We start from the raw sequence: 20,003 nt of genomic DNA on the forward strand, positions 1-20,003 counted from the left end.
TGTAGTGTATAGTAGTGCAGTGTATAGTAGTGTAGAGTGTAGTAGTGTAGTGTATAGTGTAGTGTATAGTAGTGTCGTGTATAGTAGTGTAGTGTATAGTAGTGCAGTGTATAGTAGTGTAGTGTATAGTAGTGTAGTGTATAGTAGTGTATAGTAGTGTAGTGTATAGTGTATTGTATAGTAGTGTAGTGTATAGTGTAGTGTATAGTAGTGCAGTGTATAGTAGTGTAGTGTGTAGTAGTGTATAGTAGTGTAGTGTATAGTAGTGTAGTGTATAGTGTAGTGTATAGTGCATTGTATAGTAGTGTAGTGCATAGTGTAGTGTATAGTAGTGTAGTGTATAGTGTAGTTTAGTGTATAATAGTGTAGTGTATAGTGTAGTGTATAGTGTAGTGTATAGTATGTAGTGTATAGTATGTAGTGTATAGTATGTAGTGTATAGTATGTAGTGTATAGTGTAGTGTATAGTATGTAGTGTATAGTATGCAGTGTATAGTATGCAGTGTATAGTATGTAGTGCATAGTGTAGTGTATAGTGCATTGTATAGTAGTGTAGTGCATAGTGTAGTGTATAGTATGTAGTGTATAGTATGTAGTGTATAGTGTAGTATACTACTTCAGCCCACCGGTGTGTTGGAGAGTAAATCCACAAAATTGACAATTTGAGTACGAAGTTTCGCTGGTAATTAATTACAGCGTATCTTTAAGTAACACATCTTACAATTACAATTCCTGACAGAGGAAACACATACTAATTCACTGATTACTAATCTATAAAATAATTACAATACCCCCCCCCCGTCCTCTTGATCTCAGCACCTGATTGGGTTCCGTGATGAGGTCGTCCTGCTGTTCTTGTTAAGACCTGAAGCAGGTGGATTGATTCACTATTCAGGCAAATCGCCCAATGATGTTGGATGTAATTACCAGCGAAACGGCACGGTAATCAAATTGTAAATGTTGTGGATTTACTCTCCCACCTCCACCACCCTCTTCATATTCTTGTTTTTTTCGGTAAAGTCACGTAAATAGAAACCAAAAATAAAAAAATCTAAATAAAATAATGAAATTTTATTTAAAAAAATAAAATAATACATTGAAAATAATAAAAACAAAAACCCACAATAAAAAAATAAAATAGTAACATAAAATGTAATTAAAAATGAATTGAAAATAATAAACGCAAAAACCCACGACGTTTCGATCGCAATCTGATGAAGACCGCTTGTGTTGCGATCGAAACGTCGTCGGTTTTTTGCTTTAATTATTTTCAATTTATTATTTTAAATTTATTATTTTTATTTATATTTTCTTTTTTTATTACATTTTTTTGATCTTTTGTTTTCTATTCATGTGAATTTACCGAAAGAACCAAGAAAATGAATTCCTGAATTTACGAAAGTTTTTAGTCAAAATTCCACCCCCCTCTGAACGCCCCCCCCTTCACCCCCACCCCCAGTGCCCCATCACCCTCTGCAATCCCCCACCCACGTCCCCCCCCCTCGGTGCCTCAACCCCATCGTGGCCTCCAGCCAATCGGAACGCGGCGTTGGGTGGCGCGTTGCCAGTCAGCCAGGCGAGCCAGCAAAACTTCTATTCTGTACGAGCTTTACTACTCGGGACTTGGATTCACCACGCCCGGCCGCCTTTGTCTCCCCAGTGGCGATGTTCAGACACCACACCAGTTACTCGCTTGAGGCTGAGTCGACCTAGGGGAGGCCCAGGACCGGTTCAAATAATCGTCACCGGGAGTGGCCGTGAGCGGGAATCGAACTCGGGTCGCCGAGTTTGTAGCGCGGCGCGCTACCCGCTACACTTACACTGCGTGACGCTTCCACACGCGCGGGTCACGTGACAGAGTTGACGTCACAGCTCACTTGCCGTGCAATATATATACATTATTGAGCCCCCTCCCAAAAAAAGTGTATTTTTATAATTTGTGCATGGTGTACAGTCTGGAAAGTACCCACATGGCAAATGTCAAGTTTGTTGCATGTCGGGAAGTACGCTAAACTGATAACTCACCTGCAGTAGCAGACATACGTCAGCAGGGGTGGTATGTGGGCCGCTAGGGTTCCCCAGACATATTCCAGGACCCCCTAGAAGCAAGGCCGTAGCCATGGAGTCAACGTTGGGGGGGGACACCAAATCTTCCAGGGGGTCTGGGGATCCCAACCCAGAATTTTTTTTTTAATTTGAAAACTCATTTCCTGCGTAAAATAAAAAAAAATTCACCAACACGTGGGATGGACTTTTCATTAATTTTTGACAATAATGTCTAATAGTGTATTGTATTACATTTCTCTGTTTTTACTTTTTTACCATTTCTTGTTTCATTGTATGTAATGGCAGAGATTAGGGATTAATAAAGTACAACCATAACCACAATCATATAAACAGAAATCTATGCATTGATTAAAATGAAGACGAGTCCAGATATTGTGGCTAATGTTTAGCAAATAGCAATTATTTTTTTATAGCAATATATTGGGGGGGGGGGCATTTTGAGCATATTTAAATATTTATTATATTCATTATAATTACGGCCTTGCCGAGAACACTCTGGAAGGGAGGCGTGGCCAGGGGTGGAGAGACCCTGGCGGGTGGATAAAAGCCGGACCTCTGAACGGGTTCGGCAGTCGTCCTGAAGCCAAAGACTGAAGACCGGGCTTAGAGTCGGACCCTGGGTAGACCCCTAGACCTGCTGCCCTTCTAAGGGTCGTGACTGAGTGGGACAGTGGCCAGGATCCGAGGACCTTGGCTGGGCCCCCAGTGTTAGAAGGCACGATAACCCGGAGGCCATAGGGGCCGTCAATAAATGACGTCACGCGATTTTGGACAATTTTTGACCCCCCCCCCCCTCGTCACACGGCGTCACAAAAAGTCAGACCCCCCCTCAAATATGACATGACGTCACAAAGATCTGCCCCCCCCCCAAAAAACATTTCCATTTTGAAAATAAAACATGCTTCAAATCGCTTTAAACTATTGTCATTGTAGTGCGTGTTTAATGTGGCGCTGCACTCTGATGTTGTAGGAGTGTTATAACAATTCTATATTTATTTAAAGTTGTGCACATTTCGCAACCCCCCCCCCTTCGTCACACATCGTCACAAATGTTTGACCCCCCCCCCAGGTGCGTGACGTCATTTATGGACGGCCCTATACCTCCCCAGGTTGCGGGTGTAAGGGGTCATTACCCCTTTGTGTTAGGGACCTTGTATTGAGTTTATTTGTTCAATAAAAGTGTTGCCTCAAGTACCGTCTCTCCCTCGTCTTTAGGCTCACTACATATACACAGCACACATACATATCACACATCATACACTGACTCACTCATCATACGCTGACTCACACATCATACACTCACTCACACTACCACTGACTCACACATCATACACTGGGAGTGTATGTTATGTATATCGTTTATTGTTAAATTTGAATCAAAGTTCCTATGATTACTGTTGTTACATTATATTTTTTCGCTTCATTTTGGTGATTTCGAAAACATATGGTTAAGCCATGTTTCTTGCGGAAGTGCGGAGTTGGCCTGATAACTTTAATCTAAATTGTCTTATGGTTGTTATTGTTTGATTTGCATCACACTGGGATTTTTGCACACAGCGTTGTAGTACGGTGGGTTTTTTTTTCCCTGGAAGATTTGCTGGTTTATCCAGGATGTTTCTGTTGCACGTCGTCGCTTTAAGATGTTTTCTGTTCAAATTCAGTTTGTTGCGGTTGCACCCGACTCAAGAGCCGCATGGCTCACAGGGCTACACCTAATAAATGCAACTTGAAACTAAACAGCACAGGATAGTGGTAAGTCTTATTCCCTAGCCCCGTGGCGCTGCACCTCTTCTTCTGACCAACCGCAGTCGCAACGTCTTGGGCGCAGCAGCTCCTGTGGGGAAAAGTGAATTCGGCAACAAACAAAACAACTCAATTTATCAAGAGCAGCCAATGCGGCTCTGGTGAATACGAGAGGACGGTGGTGATCCTTGATACGTAGCGTCACGAAGCAGTCACTTACAAAGAGCCGCGTGCGTGGCTCCGGAGCCGCGGCTTGCCCCCCTGGTCTCACCGCTCTGATTGTTGCTGTGGGGGGGGGGGGGGGGGGGGTGTTGTGTCGGCGATGTTTCTAGTACAGAGAACTCCTCCACTTACGAACATTTGACTTACGAACTTGCAGAGATACGAACAAACTTGGTCCGTATCTCCAGTTCCAGCTGTTTAGACCAAGAGTCGTAAATTCAACCGCCGTGCAATAGATGGCGTTGGTGGAATCTATATCTGCGGAACGTGAAGAACCAGTGGCATCTACATCTGCGGAACGTGAAGAACCAGTAGCATCTACATCTGCGGAACGTGAAGAACCAGTGGCATCTACATCTGCAGAACGTGAAGAATCAGTGGCATCTAAATCTGCAGAACGTGTAGAACCAGCGGCATCTGCATTTGCAGAACGTGAAGAACCAGTGGCATCTACATCTGCAGAACGTGAATGACCAGTGGCATCTACATCTGCAGAACATGAAGAATCAGTGGCATCTACATCTGCAGAACGTGAAGAATCAGTGGCATCTACATCTGCAGAACGCGAAGAACCAGTGGCATCTACATCTGCAGAACGTGATGGACCAGTGGCATCTACATCTGCAGAACGTGAAGAATCAGTGGCATCTAAATCTGCAGAACGTGATGAACCAGTGGCATCTAAATCTGCAGAACGTGAAGAACCAGTGGCATCTACATCTGCAGAACGTGATGAACCAGTGGCATCTAAATCTGCAGAAAGTGATGAACCAGTGGCATCTACATCTGCAGAACGTGAAGAACCAGTGGCATCTACATCTGCAGAACGTGATGAACCAGTGGCATCTAAATCTGCAGAAAGTGATGAACCAGTGGCATCTACATCTGCGGAACGTGAAGAACCAGTGGCATCTACATCTGCAGAACGTGAAGAACTAGTGGCATCTACATCTGCGGAACGTGAAGAACCAGTGGCATCTACATCTGCAGAACGTGATGAACCAGTGGCATCTACATCTGCAGAACATGAAGAACCAGTGACATCTACATCTGCAGAACGTGAAGAACCAGTGGCATCTACATCTGCAGAACATGAAGAACCAGTGACATCTACATCTGCAGAACGTGAAGAACCAGTGACATCTACATCTGCAGAACGTGAAGAACCAGTGACATCTACATCTGCAGAACGTGAAGAACCAGTGGCATCTACATCTGCAGACCATGAAGAACCAGTGGCATCTACATCTGCAGAACGTGAAGAACCAGTGACATCTACATCTGCAAAACGTGAAGAACCAGTGGCATCTACATCTACAGAACGTGAAGAACCAGTGGCATCTGCTCTGAGGCTCTGGGGCCGCACCACTGGCTTGCCCTGTCCCGGCCCTGAGAAGGACAGCGGGTCAGAGGAGTTCCAGGGTCTATCTGTCCGGCCTTCAGTCTTCAATTGGCTCTTGGCTCTTCGGCTCCCCAACACTGCCTCGAGCTCTCTGGCTATCCATCTTTTATACAAATTGCCCACCGAGGGGCGGGGTTCTGAGGGATCGAAACACACCCCGCAGCCCCCACCCGTTGGGAGGGGCGTGAGGGATCCAAAACCCACAGCCCCCCAGGGTGGTAGCTGCAACCGACGTGTTTGTCCCGTGGCATCCTCACGGCTGTAACAGATGTGTGTTTCTACCATAACACCCCGACACACGTGTTAAACTGATCCTCGTCTCTCCGGAGCTCCCGGTTCTCCATTCCTTTTCCCTCCGTTTCCTTATTCCCCAATTCTCTTCCCAATCTCTTTCCTCGCCGCCCCCCCCCCCATGTCCCCGTCTCCGCTCCGCTGTCCCCGTGGTGACGCTGGGGAGTGGCGGCCCAGCGGTCGGCACTTCCCCGCGCTACGAACCCCCGGCGAGCCGAGGTTCAATTTTCCGCTCCGTGACAATTATCTGAAGCAATGCTGGGCCTCCCCTAGGTCGAGCCAGCCTCAAATGAGTACCTGGCGCGGTGCATAAGCATCACCAGTGGGGAAACAAAGGCGGCCGGGCGCGATGCTGGCCACCCCACCCCCTTAGTGTGCCGTGCCGGCCTTCATAGGTGCATGACACTTGCCCCAACAGCCTGTTAAGGCTACACGGGGGGGGGGGGGGGTGGGTCTCTTCGTGATGATAGTCCACAGGTTGCAAGCCTTCACAGACGAAGCATTTGTCAAACAAAATTGCAATGCCATGACAGCGCGATCGTGAACACACCATTTTTCATTTATTGCTTAATAAAAACTCAACACGGGGCACTGGCATCCCGAGCCTTACCACACGACACACGGATCACAGCAATCGCCAACGCACGGCCACTGAACGTACGTCTGTTGAACTTCTTTCGCGCCATACATCGTTTAGTTTGTTGTCCTTATCCCGCCCGCTCTCCCGCCCGCACCTCCGATTAGCACGGTTAGCTACGTACAGTGCAAAATAAGTTCAACACACGCGTTACATAGAGACCCAGACACCCAAACCCGTCGAGACCCACAAATTAGCACGGTTGGCTACGTATTGTGCGAAAGAAGTTCAACGTACATACGACCGTGCTAATTGGAGGTGCTGGATTTCTACGCTCTAGAAAGAGTGCGTTGGGCCGTTCGCGGTCGGTCCTCTTGTTGACGCGCGTGTCTTTGTTTTTTTTATTGGCACGGAAGTCCCCAAGTTTAACCATCACGGACAGAAGAAAAGAGAGGGACGTGGAACGGACCCCCCCACCCCACCCCAGGCAGGCAGGGGACACACGAAACGTCGGGACATCGTGCCAGACCCCGCAGTTGAATGAGAGCGCAAACAGCCCACAGTGACGGTCATGAAGGTAATCAACAACAACAACAAATCCTCGTCAATGCCCCACGAGCTTAGAGATGCAAACCGCTGGTCAGTGACTTCACCATGATTATCAAGTGATTTGATAGTCCCAGCACGGCCCCCGGTGACTGCACCAAACAAAAAAAATCACGTTCAGTTTGGTCGTGCACTTAATCTGGCCACGGTGCTGCGAATAAAAAAATATATACAGTCACACCTCGATATACGACCGCTTTGGAATACGTCGAATTTGGTATACGTCGTGTTTTGACGAGAGAAAAAAATGTCTTGGGATACGACGTCTTGCTTGGGATACGACGTCTTGCTTGGGATACGACGTCTTGCTTGGGATACGACGCGCTTGCTAGAACTTGTATGGGTCGGGATGAGTCACCGCGTGCCCACGTAGACCCCATTCGTGACTCCTCCCCTTCTTCACCACCATCCTCGTAGGCTATCAACTCCTCTCAGCAAGGTAAAGTGATGTTACATTTATTCATTTTTTATTTATACGTTTATTTTAATTTATGTATGCATTTTTTATACAACCCCATTAATGTATAATATGCCATATATAATATCATTTCTTATACTCTGGAACGGATTATTTCCTTTCCCTTTATTTCTTATGGGAAAAATTCGTTGGGCGTACGTCATTTTCGGTAACAGGTTCCTTCGGAATGGGCAGGTAGGAACTTGGTTGGACAGCGCATTCGTGCACGACAGAAAGCTCACGGTCACGTGACGCACTTCAACCAATACGGGAGCGTACATGTTTGGGAGGGGCTATGCACGACAGACAAATAATCCCTGGTGGGCAGTGCGGAACTGTTGTTCCTACCTGCATTAGTCCTACCTTCTGGAACGAATTAACGACGTATACCGAGGTACTACTGTATAACCATCTGGCCGTCGCGTGATGAACATTAGCCCTCATATGGCAGAGCGGGTGGGAAATTGCTCGGTGTGGCGCAGAGCGTCACTCGGAGGACATCTTTAGAGGTGTTGGCGGAGTGAGCTCCGCCGTAACCGCGAAGTGTTTCTCCCTAAATGGTGAGAGCGCAAATCGGGGATGGAAATGGGGACAGTCGGAAGAAAACAAAATGCCAGCAAGAGATGATGGGCCGAGTTCGGTTCACGATGCGGCGGCACGATTGGTTTATACTGGGTAACAAAAGAAAAGTCCCACCAATCCCAAATCATACATTATATGTGTGTATATTTTTACGAGTAAATGCACGCAAACAAAATGCAAGACTGGAAATGCAAGAATAAAGCGTACTCGACTTAGATGCGTGTATTAATTCACCACAAAACTGAGAATAATACGAGGTATACAAATTATAAAGTGAAGAATTATTAAGACTTGTTTACTTGGTACGGTCATTGGCGAGCGGTTTAACATCGGAAATGCAATCTAACCGAGATGTTTTTAAAACCACGCACTTGCTAACTATACAAATTCACCCCCCCACCAACCAACCCCGCTCCCTCCACGATTAACGACACCAAGGGAGGCGACGCTGAACGTCCGAAAAACGTTGCGGCGACGTTCGGAAAACCAACCGTAGGTTTCCCCCCTGGCTCTACGTGGTGGCGGTAGTGGTGGTGGTGGTAGTAGTAGTGGTAGTAGTAGTGGTGGTAGTAGTAGTGGTGGTTGTAGTGGTGGTAGTAGTAGTAGTAGTGGTGGTGGTCGTAGTAGTGGTAGTAGTAGTAGTGGTAGTAGTGGTGGCAGTAGTGATAGTAGTAGTAGTGGTGGTAGTAGTAGTGATGGTAGTAGTAGTGGTGGTAGTAGTGGTGGTAGTAGTAGTGGTAGTAGTAATGGTATTAGTGATGGTAGTAGTGGTAGTAGTAGTGGTCGTAGTAGTGGTAGTAGTGGTGGTAGTAGTGATGGTAGTAGTGATATTAGTAGTAGTGGTGGTAGTAGTAGTGATGGTAGTAGTAGTGGTGGTAGTAGTAGTAGTGGTGGTAGTAGTGGTGGTGGTAGTGGTGGTGGTAGTGGTGGTTGTAGTTGTGGTGGTAGTAATGGTAGTAGTAGTGGTGGTAGTAGTAGTAGCGGTAGTAGTGGCGGCGAACAACGCTGGCCATTGCAATGAAAAAATATTGAACCGGAAACTCAAAAGGCGCGCACGACGGAGAGACGCGCACCTCAGAAATAAAACCGAGAGCCGGAGACGGGAGAACGCGTGGATTGAAGAATACGCGCGGGGGTTTAAAATAAAAAATGAGCATCGTTCGAAAAACTGTGAACCCCTTCTCCATGTCCGAGACGTCTTCTGCAAGTTGCAGGATGATGTGGGTGGTGTCCCGTTCACCGCTGAATCTCGGAACGCACGCGAGCGGCTCGGCGTTGATTTTATTTAGAGAGAGGCGTGGCGGTAGCAGCAGTAGCGCCGCTGTGTGTGCAGACGTTGTTACTCACCGCGGAGAACCGTAGCGACACGACCGCCGCCAAACTCCGATAGCCGGCGCCAAGAACTGTGCCACGCACGCGGCCCTGCCCCACGTGGCCTCGCGGGAGCCTCGGTACCAATAAAGTTATTTATATTCTGTTTTTTTAAATATTAGTCTTACATACGAATTAAAAATAAATGAAAGAAAAACCGTACGTCATCGGAATGGGACAGGGTTCACGGAAGTGAGTGTGGCCTCAGTCAAGACGCGCCCTGGCCAGAGGAAATAACGACAACGATGATGACGACGATGACGACGATGATGGCGACGACGATGACGACGACGACGATGATGATGATGACGACGACGACGATAAAGACGACGTTGAAGACGACGATGATGACGACGATGATGATGACGACGATGGCGACGATGATGACGACGATGACGATGGTCGAGGCTAACAACGAAGAGGCAGCCGAGGGATGGAACGCTTCCGACAGGGTCACGTCCACAGAGGATGATGGAGCGACGATTAAATCATGTCACGTTCGGGTGGATTGGAGGATAGGCCACGCAGGTTAAGGAAATCAAGCGCGGAACAGTGGCAGCGGCCGACGGCTTTCTGAAAGCGGACATCATGATGTTTTATTTATCAAGCGCTCGTGATGGTATTGAGGCCTTGCGAAGGATCGGGGGGGGGGGGCGGGGGGGGAGTGACATTTTAATTATTATTTTGTTCCAAGAGCCGTAATCACGTCAAAATATTTATGTAAGCAGAACTCAATTTCGTGTGTCCACATTACGAATTTAAAATATATATTTATTTGTTTATTCATAATCAACGTTTTTGGGTTTAGATCGCGTTATTTATAAATGTGTCGTAACCCTCCACCACCCGACACGGCCAATCAGTAAAAAAGTGTCACGTTGACAAAAGACAAATAGTTCACTGCTTTAGCCCACCGGTGTGTTGAAGCGTGAAACCACAACATTTACAATTTGAGTACGACGTTTCGCTGGTAATTGCATCCAGCATCATCGGGCAATTCACCATTCTGGCCGTGTCGGGTGGTGGAGGGTTACGACACATTTATAAATAACGCGATCTAAACCCAAAAACGTTGATTATGAATAATATTGGTCGCGAAAGCCTACGTGTTAAACTTTATTTTTTAGTCCGTCGCCAATATCATCCAGCAGTGGCTTTTTTGTTTGTTTAACCGAATAAAGCTTTCCCAGGTTTTGGCCTGGCGCCTGTCATCGGCAGCGCCGGTCGAGCTTGTCAAAACGAACGCTGCTCGGAGCAATCCTGCGCACCAAACTTTGGCAGAGACCCCCTTATGATGCGCGAAAGGCAACGGGGCCAATTAAATCGCTGTTGAAAAATAATCCACGGACCGGACGGACTTTTTTGTTTGTTTCCCGAATTAAAATCAAAATGACGGGGAGCATGCCCGTGACCTGGCACCTATCGTTGCTGCTACAGCGCAAGGCGCATCAATGAAGCGAGGCTCCGTCGTGTCTAACAGACGGGGTCAGCCTGACAGCTGCTGGTGGTGGAGTGAGGGGGCTAACAACGTTGTCGTGCATTTCCCAATCAACTCATTTTGTGAATAGAATTTTTGTTTTCAGATTTTTTTGACAAATTTGGACCGTGACGATTACGGAGAGAGAGAGAGGCCGCCGGTCCACGGAGTTTTTTTTACTTTCGCGGGATCGACCGCTGCAACGCCTCGTTTGAGACGTCCCGTGTTGAAACTATTAAACTATAATATTTTTATTTTATCAGGTAAAGCCCCATTGAGCTATGTAGATCGTTTTCAGCCTGGCTATCGCAACATGATAGCTCAACAGAAGTGGCTCATAATCATCACGTGGACATTCATAGCAGCAGCGAAATGCAGTCAACGCGTGTTTCTAAACGTGGAGGGAAAGAACCGGAGAATCCGGAGAAAAATCCACGCGACCACGGGGAGAGAGAGACACGCAAACTCCAAATATGGTGTCAGGGTCGGGATCGAACCCACGCCCTCCTGTGTACCAGGCGAGGTGGTTGACATCTTGACCTCTCTATTGTCCGTGTAGCCCTGTCTCCCGCTCTCCAGGTGCAATTCCACCGTCGCACGTGTGCTGGTCCTTGCCACCAGTTTGCCGATTGTCGCCATGCGTGGGAGTGGAGGGGTCGTGGGGTGTTGGGGGGAGGTGGCGGCTTTACCCCGACCAAAAGTGCATGTTTTTAAAATATATTTTTTATTATTTGGGCGCGATTTGGACCGCGGCGCTGGCAGACCTGGTGTCCTACGCACCTCTTTGCCGAATATCTCGTGGGTGCGTGCGGGGTGTTTAACTATTACATATACAGGGTGCTTTAAAAAAAAAAGTTGTTAACACTTCTGAGAATTTGCAACAACACCACAAGACATGCGCCGCCTCCTGGCTCTGGAGACCACCTGGAGAAGATTCCAGGCACGCGTTGACAACGATGGCGAACAAGCGGGAGACTCTTTGAAGCTATTAACATCACATTTGTTATCATGTTTACAGTGTATTATCATTATCCGTTCTTTTGCCATTAAAAACGATCGTCCCATGTAAGTGTTAACATTTTTTTGAAGCACCCTGTATAATGTATTAATTGTTCGCAGCGTTAGGCGGGGGGTGGTGGTGGTTTGAACGGCCGGCCCAAGTCGCTACCCCCCCTCAATATATTACGTAGACACACGGTGACGGATGAAGATCTGCTTACAATATACAAAGATCCCCCACCCCCCCTCTCCCCGCCCTATAGCCCTGAACAGACTGTTGCGGCAAGTGCTGTTAGCGAGCACACACACACGCACACACAAACGCGCACACACACACACACGCGCACGCACACACGCGCACACACACACACACGCGCACGCACACACGCGCACACACACACAAACGCACACACACACACACACGCGCACGCACACACGCGCACACACACACAAACGCACACACACACACACACGCGCACGCACACACGCGCACGCACACACGCGCACACACGCACGCGCATGCACACACACGCACACACGCGCACACAAACGCGCACATACACACGCGCACGCACGCACACACATGCACATACGCGCACACACGCACGCCCGTTCGGCTTGATCGTTTTAAGCCTCACTTCGTAAAAGTTTTCACCGTCAATGCCCTGCCCCCCCTACCCCCGGGGGAAACGTTACAGAGATGGCTGGAGGGGGGGCGGGGCGGCTTGGGGGGGGGCCCACATCCCCTCGGCACCTCTCACTTCCTGAGTATGGCCCCGATGAGGATGACGATGAGCAGGGCCATGAGGACGGTGAGGATCACCGTGATCACGATCATCCCTCCCGAGCGGGCTCCAGGCGGCAGGGGGATGTCACCGTGCGACACACCTGGGGGAAGGGGGGGGGAGATCGCACCATGGAAGGGGTGTTACGTTTACAGTCGTCATTGTGACGACATGAGATCTACGTAGACTTATTTGGAGCTCAAAGTCCATACCGTGTAAACCCATAAGGTTAACCCCGTTGATCTTCATCATTAGACCTCCTTTGCCAGTACTAAAATATAATAATAGGGTTTTTCCCCTTTTTTTGGCAACAAAACTGAAACCTTTTTACAAGGATTCATGTCTGCATTAACCACAATACTTGCAGTCAAAATGCAAACAAAAAAACACACTATGATAATAGATGCATTGTCCTTGAAACTGATTGGTCCACACCAAGGGACGGATTTCTTTTGAGCCTCGACCCAATTGGTCCAGCCAGAGGACGCCAAAAGGCGTACAGCTCAAAGCCGTCCCTTGAGATGTATAAGGAGCACGGGGTGACCAATACGGTCTTAATTGATCTGTAATAAAGTAGGGCACTGATAAGGGGTTGACAGGTATGCATCTGTGACACAAAATGAACAGCGCTTTAAAGCTCATCGGATTTATCTCCGAGATAAATAAAGATTCTGATTGTGCTTCTGAATTGCCTCCCCATATCATTCTACGGAGAGACGTACAATAACAAAGCATCGTCACGCAAACTCCGGTCATCAGCCTCGCCGCAGTAGCAGCTGCTGCTTTTGGCACTGATAAGGGGTTCACAGGTATTATAGTCTAACACTATACAGGACCCCCATAGACACATTCTAATATAGGATTTACATAAGATCCAAACGTGTGCGTTAGTTATGACGTGCGCGTTAGTCAAGACGCGTGAGTCACGACGTAGGTGTAAGTGTAAGTCGCGCTGTCCACTGTGGGTGGCGTGGACGACGCTGTGATATTTTTTTTGGCGGCCTTCCGTATTCGAATCGCAAATCTCTCCAACAAGCGGCCAAGGATTTCTGCTGCTGCTGCGCCGTGTCACCGCACCCCGCGTCTTATTGCGTTCTCCGTTGATGTGTTACTCTTGTATGGCAGAGTGGATGGGAAATGCTGCCTCCTGTTGCGTGGATGAAAGGTCACTTCAAGAAGAAGGCGTTTCAGAGGTGGTTCTGTGATATCCACTTCCACGGGCCGTTCTGTGTGCACCAGAGGTAGTTCTGTGATATCCACTTCCACGGGCCATTCGCTAAGACACAGGGAGGGCTGAACTGCTCTGCTCTCTCGATTGAAACCCCATTTATTTCAAACCGCGCGTTGTTGATGTTGTTGTCATTGAGTTGGTTGTCCTTCTACCCGCACCTCCGATTAGTACTGTGGGGCTACGTACGGTGCGAAAGAATTCCGACGTACGTACAGTACGTACAATCACACGTTCCAAACGGAATGTCCATCTGGTGACGGAACGACGCCCATCGACGCGCGGTCGGGTTGAGTTTGGGCGTGACGGTGACACACAAACAACAAACAGTGATGCGCTTCTTACGTGTTGAGATTGTGCTGGCCGGGGCTGACCAGTTGAGCTGGTTGACAGCGAGTTGTCCAACGTAGAGTATGGCATTTACCCTGTCAACACACACACACACGGACACGGTTAGCTCCACCATGACCACCAAACACCACACCATCAACAACAACATCCACCATGTTACCACCAACCCCCACCAACAACATCACCAACAACAACCAGAACACCAACCATTACACCACCACCACATTATCACCAACCACCACAGCACCACCACCAACCACAACACCAACCATTGCACCATCAACAACAACCGCCGTCCACCACTAAGTGGCGGTGACGTCACCACGGCACTACCATTACCACCACCAACCACCACCGCCCCCATTGAGTAACCCTGACCACTCGTGTAAGATTTCTCGCAAACCTTTATGACATACGCGTGCGCGTATTACATTTTGTGCGGGGGGGGAGAGGCGGGCAGGTTAAGCAACGATTAATCGGAAACCAAACACGTGACCCTTTTTGCTACAACGTTTTATGTTCGTTCTGCATACTCTTAGGTTTTTTGGTAAAGTCACATAGGTAAAAAATAAAAAATAATAGAAATAATGATATAAATAAAATAATTATCGGGTAAAACATCAACATGTGCACCTATTTTTCTCTTTTAGCCCCGCCCACCCCCCCAACACGTTCCGCTCATTGGCTTCCACATTCAGATAAGCCCCTCCCCCCTCCTCCCCCCCTTAACTTGTATTTAAGGGCTTGTCCCTTGGAATTTTGCCTCACTTGAGACAGTAAATCTAGCTGTGACGGTCCCACCTGATGACGGAGACTTGTGTTGCCTCCGAAACGTCGTGATTTATTATTTTATTTCTATTATTTCTATTTTTTTTCTTTACCTACGTGACTTTACCGAAAAACCTAAGAGTATGAATCCTTGCAGTCACGAAAGCTTCAAATCTAGAATCGTTCTGCATCTCTGGTCACCCCCCAACACCATTCCCCCCCCTCCCCACCCAACACCCCCCTCCTCATACCACCCCCCGCCAGCCCCTGTCACCTGTACTGGGTGCCGTTGGCCAGGGGTGGGTTGCACTCCGTGATGACTGCGGGAGGCTGCGGTGCCAAAACGCACGCCGGGAGGCTCTTGGCGTTGGCGCCCAGCCGGTACACCGAGTCCATGTTGGAGCCCGGATTGCAGGGCGGCACGGCAAACTTGTCCACCACGTACACGCCGGCAGGAAAGGAGGTGTCCGTGGTGATCACTGGGACTGGCGCGCACGATTGGAGAGGGGACAGAGACAAAGATCGTCCTCCGGGTAGCGTTTAGGAGATTGTCGGGGGGGGGGGGGGGGCATGCGCTGTGAGTAGAAACGAGCAGCATCGGCGCCTATGAAGGCCGTCACTCAGGCACAAGAGGGGGCACATGGGCCCAACTATCCTTCACAATAGACACACCACTAACCACTATCACTATTGATACCCCAAACACTATCCTTAACAATAGACACACCACTAACCACTATCACTATTTATACCCCTAACACTATCCTTACCATTAGAGACACCACTAACCACTATCACTGTTTATACCCCTAACACTATCCTTAATGTTAGAAACACCACTAACACTAACCACTATCACTATTTATACCCCTAACACTATCCTTCACAATAGACACACCACTAACCACTATCACTATTTATACCCCTAACACTATCCTTAACGTTAGACACACCACGAACCACTATCACTATTTATACCCCTAACACTATCCTTAACATTTAACACACCACTAAGCCCTAACCACTATCACAATTTATACCCCTAACACTATCCTTAATGTTAGAGACACCACTAACACTCACCACTATCACTATTTATACCCCTAACACTATCCTTACCATGAGAGACACCACTAACACTAACCACTATCACTATTTATACCCCTAACACTATCCTTAACATTAAACACACCACTAACCCCTAACCACTATCACAATTTATACCCCTAACACTATCCTTAATGTTAGAGACACCACTAACCCTAACCACTATCACTATTTATACCCCTAACACTATCCTTAACATTAAACACACCACTAACCCCTAACCACTATCACTATTTATACCCCTAACACTATCCTTAATGTTAGACACACCACTAACCCTAACCACTATCACTATTTATACCCCTAACACTATCCTTAATGTTAGACACACCACTAACACTCACCACTATCACTATTTATACCCCTAACACTATCCTTAACGTTAGACACACCACTAACCATAACCACTATCACTATTTATACCCCTAACACTATCCTTAACATTAAACACACCACTAACCCCTAACCACTATCACAATTTATACCCCTAACACTATCCTTACCATTAGACATACCACTCACCCTAACCCCAATCACAACACCCCTCTATCCTCACCGTTAGATATCCCACTTACCCTCAGCCCTAGCACTGACCCTAACATTTAGCTGTACCACGAGCACACGAGGGGCTGGGGCTGAGCCATCGCCCGGCCGACGTGTGTCTCCTCCATGGCTGATGTGCACACACCGCACCAGATTACTCCTTTAGGGCCGAGTCGGCTGTGGGGGTTGAGGGGAGCCACGGTGGTAGCTGACTGACGGCTATACTCTTTGGTTCTTTCGGTAAAGTCACGTCGGTATAAAATGAAATAAATAAAATCACGACGTTTCGATTGCAACACAAGCATCTCTCTCCCACTTCAGCAAAACAACATTTTTCTTGCTGTGGGTTTCCCACCTGATGATGATTACTCGTGTTGCAATTGAAACGTCGTGATTTAATTTATTGTATTCTATACCGACGTGACTTTACTGAAAGAACCAAAGAGTATGGATCCCTGCAGTCACGAAAACTTCAGATCTAGATTGACTGACAGCTGTTTACTCTTGCATTGCTGCGCATTCCCGAGATGTTAACTACCTCGCCTTGTATGCAGGAGGTCGTGGGTTCGATCCCGGCCCTGATATGACTGCTGCTGTATATTTGGAGGTTTGCGTGGTCTCTCTCTCCCCGTGGTAGTCGCGTGGATTTTTCTCCGCGTGCTTCGATTTCTCCCCCGACCCACATGCACGTTTAGAATTAACGTCACGCATTTAGAATGTTTGGCTGCTGCTATAAATCTCCACATGACGACGACGATGATGATGATAATCCCACTGAACTTCTGAAAAAGAGCTATATAACTCAGTGGGCCTTACCTGGTAGAATCAAAATCGTTTAAACATTTTTTTGCTGCAGGAGGCGTGGGTTCGATCCCGACCCTGATGCCCGCTATATACAGGGTGCTTCAAAAAATGTTAACACAACAAATGTGCCTCCGGGCTCTGGAGACCACCTGGAGAAGATTCCAGGCATGTGTTGACAATGATGGCGAACAAGTGGAGACTCTTTGACTTTTTGAAGCTATTAACATTATACGTTTTTTTCCATTAAAAACGATAGTCCCATATAAGTGTTGAAACATTTTTAGCACCCTGTATTTGGAGTTGTGCATTTTCTCTCTCCCCATGGTGGTCACGTGGATTTGTCTCCGGGTCCTCCGGATTTTTTTCCCCCTCCTACACATTTAGAATCAACGTCACGCGTTTCGAGTGTTTTGGCTGCTGCTACACATTTCCACAGTGATGATGATGATAAGGCCACCTTGCTGAGGTTTCATTTGCGATAGCCAGGGTCACTTCTGAAAAAGCACCGACATAGCAACTCAGTGGACGGCCTCCACCTGGTAAAATAAAATAGGTTACGTGCATAGTTGAGGTTTTTAATTCTTACCGTTGGTGTTTTTGCTCGCCACGATCATGATCTGATCCACATTCTGGTTTATTGTCTGCAAGCAGTTGGGGATTTTGAAGGTAAGCGAGCTGTAGCTGTTCGCTGCCCGGTAGTAAGCCGTATCCACAATGGCTATCTGAGCTCCTGCGACCACAAACACCGACCACAACAGAAGAAAGCAGCGGACAAAAATACGTCTCCGTTAGACTCTTAGATGCGCGCGTGTGTGTTATTGTTTTTAGCATTTGTCCGATGTCGCTCGGACTTTGCGGAACTTTGGTTCGCAGCGTCGCGTCTCCGACCAGTCGGTTCATCGCCTGACCCGCTACGGCCGTTGACACGATCTACTGTGTATACCCCAGGCCCTAGCGAGTCGGGATATGTACAAAGTGCTGAAGAGCAGTAGTTGTTTGTCGTTTTCAGGTACAGGTCTCAAAAACACGACCCATAGATTAAAACAGAACCCACTTATATAGTGCCCACAGATTAACATAGCACCCATAGATATACATAGGACCCAATCACCCATAGACTAAAATAGGATCAATCGACATACATGGGACCCAATGATCCATAGACTAACATAGGACCAATCGAAATATATCAGGGACCCATTGACGAACATATGACGAATAGATATACATAGGACCCAATCACCCATAGACTAACATATGACCAATATATATATATTCATACCTCAGTATACGGCCGATTTGGAATACGTCTAATTTGGTATACGTCGTGTTTTGACGAAAAAAAATGTCTTGGGATACGACGTCTTGATAATTGGTTCTTTACCCTTCTATCTGGCAACAAAACTGACACCTTTTTACAAGGAGTCATGTTTGCATAGACCGCAATACCTGCAGTCATAATACAAACAAAAGAACATAACTCTGATAATGTGCACTGTCCTTGAAGTTGATTGGTCCACACCCGAGACAGCTTTCCTTAGAGCCTAGTCTCATATGGGTTGGACCAGATGACGCCAAAAGGCGCACAACTCAAGGACAATGCACCATCAGAGTATGAGAGCTCGGGGCAAGCATCTACACTATGGGAACCTCATTTGCCAGTAAAAATATGATAATTGGTTCTTTACCCTTCTATCTGGCAACAAAACTGACACCTTTTTACAAGGAGTCATGTTTGCATAGACCGCAATACCTGCAGTCATAATACAAACAAAAGAACATAACTCTGATAATGTGCACTGTCCTTGAAGTTGATTGGTCCACACCCGAGACAGCTTTCCTTAGAGCCTAGTCTCATATGGGTTGGACCAGATGACGCCAAAAGGCGCACAACTCAAGGACAATGCACCATCAGAGTATGAGAGCTCGGGGCAAGCATCTACACTATGGGAACCTCATTTGCCAGTAAAAATATGATAATTGGTTCTTTACCCTTCTATCTGGCAACAAAACTGACACCTTTTTACAAGGAGTCATGTTTGCATAGACCGCAATACCTGCAGTCATAATACAAACAAAAGAACATAACTCTGATAATGTGCACTGTCCTTGAAGTTGATTGGTCCACACCCGAGACAGCTTTCCTTAGAGCCTAGTCTCATATGGGTTGGACCAGATGACGCCAAAAGGCGCACAACTCAAGGACAATGCACCATCAGAGTATGAGAGCTCGGGGCAAGCATCTACACTATGGGAACCTCATTTGCCAGTAAAAATATGATAATTGGTTCTTTACCCTTCTATCTGGCAACAAAACTGACACCTTTTTACAAGGAGTCATGTTTGCATAGACCGCAATACCTGCAGTCATAATACAAACAAAAGAACATAACTCTGATAATGTGCACTGTATTATGACTGCAGGTATTGCGGTCTATGCAAACATGACTCCTTGTAAAAAGGTGTCAGTTTTGTTGCCAGATAGAAGGGTAAAGAACCAATTATCATATTTTTACTGGCAAATGAGGTTCCCATAGTGTAGATGCTTGCCTCGAGCTCTCATACTCTGATGGTGCATTGTCCTTGAGTTGTGCGCCTTTTGGCGTCATCTGGTCCAACCCAT

General features: G+C 47.3%; 1 protein-coding gene across 1 annotated transcript; it reads right to left on the reverse strand.

The window, feature by feature from the left end:
* Positions 1-12,244: 12,244 nt before the first annotated feature.
* Positions 12,245-18,280, reverse strand: LOC144951911 (uroplakin-3a-like). The gene is made up of 5 exons (XM_078882255.1): positions 18,232-18,280; positions 17,967-18,110; positions 15,201-15,411; positions 14,153-14,232; positions 12,245-12,682 (listed from the first exon to the last, which is right to left on the reverse strand). Exons 1-5 carry the CDS (start codon positions 18,278-18,280, stop codon positions 12,552-12,554), a joined length of 615 nt encoding a protein of 204 aa, XP_078738381.1. The 3' UTR covers positions 12,245-12,551.
* Between the last annotated feature and the right edge of the window lie 1,723 nt (positions 18,281-20,003).

The sequence above is a fragment of the Lampetra fluviatilis genome, chromosome 64 (assembly GCF_964198595.1).
Source record: "Lampetra fluviatilis chromosome 64, kcLamFluv1.1, whole genome shotgun sequence".
Lineage (NCBI taxonomy): Eukaryota > Metazoa > Chordata > Hyperoartia > Petromyzontiformes > Petromyzontidae > Lampetra > Lampetra fluviatilis.

Excerpts from the sequence above, each read along its gene's own strand:
- LOC144951911 (XM_078882255.1), bottom strand. The coding sequence starts at position 18,280 with ATGAACCGACTGGTCGGAGACGCGACGCTGCGAACCAAAGTTCCGCAA. Across the intron at positions 18,111-18,231 it reads GCGAACCAAAGTTCCGCAAA|GAGCTCAGATAGCCATTGTG; the intron begins GTCCGAGCGACA and ends TTGTGGTCGCAG. Across the intron at positions 12,683-14,152 it reads GGCCAGCACAATCTCAACAC|GTGTGTCGCACGGTGACATC; the intron begins GTAAGAAGCGCA and ends CCCTTCCCCCAG.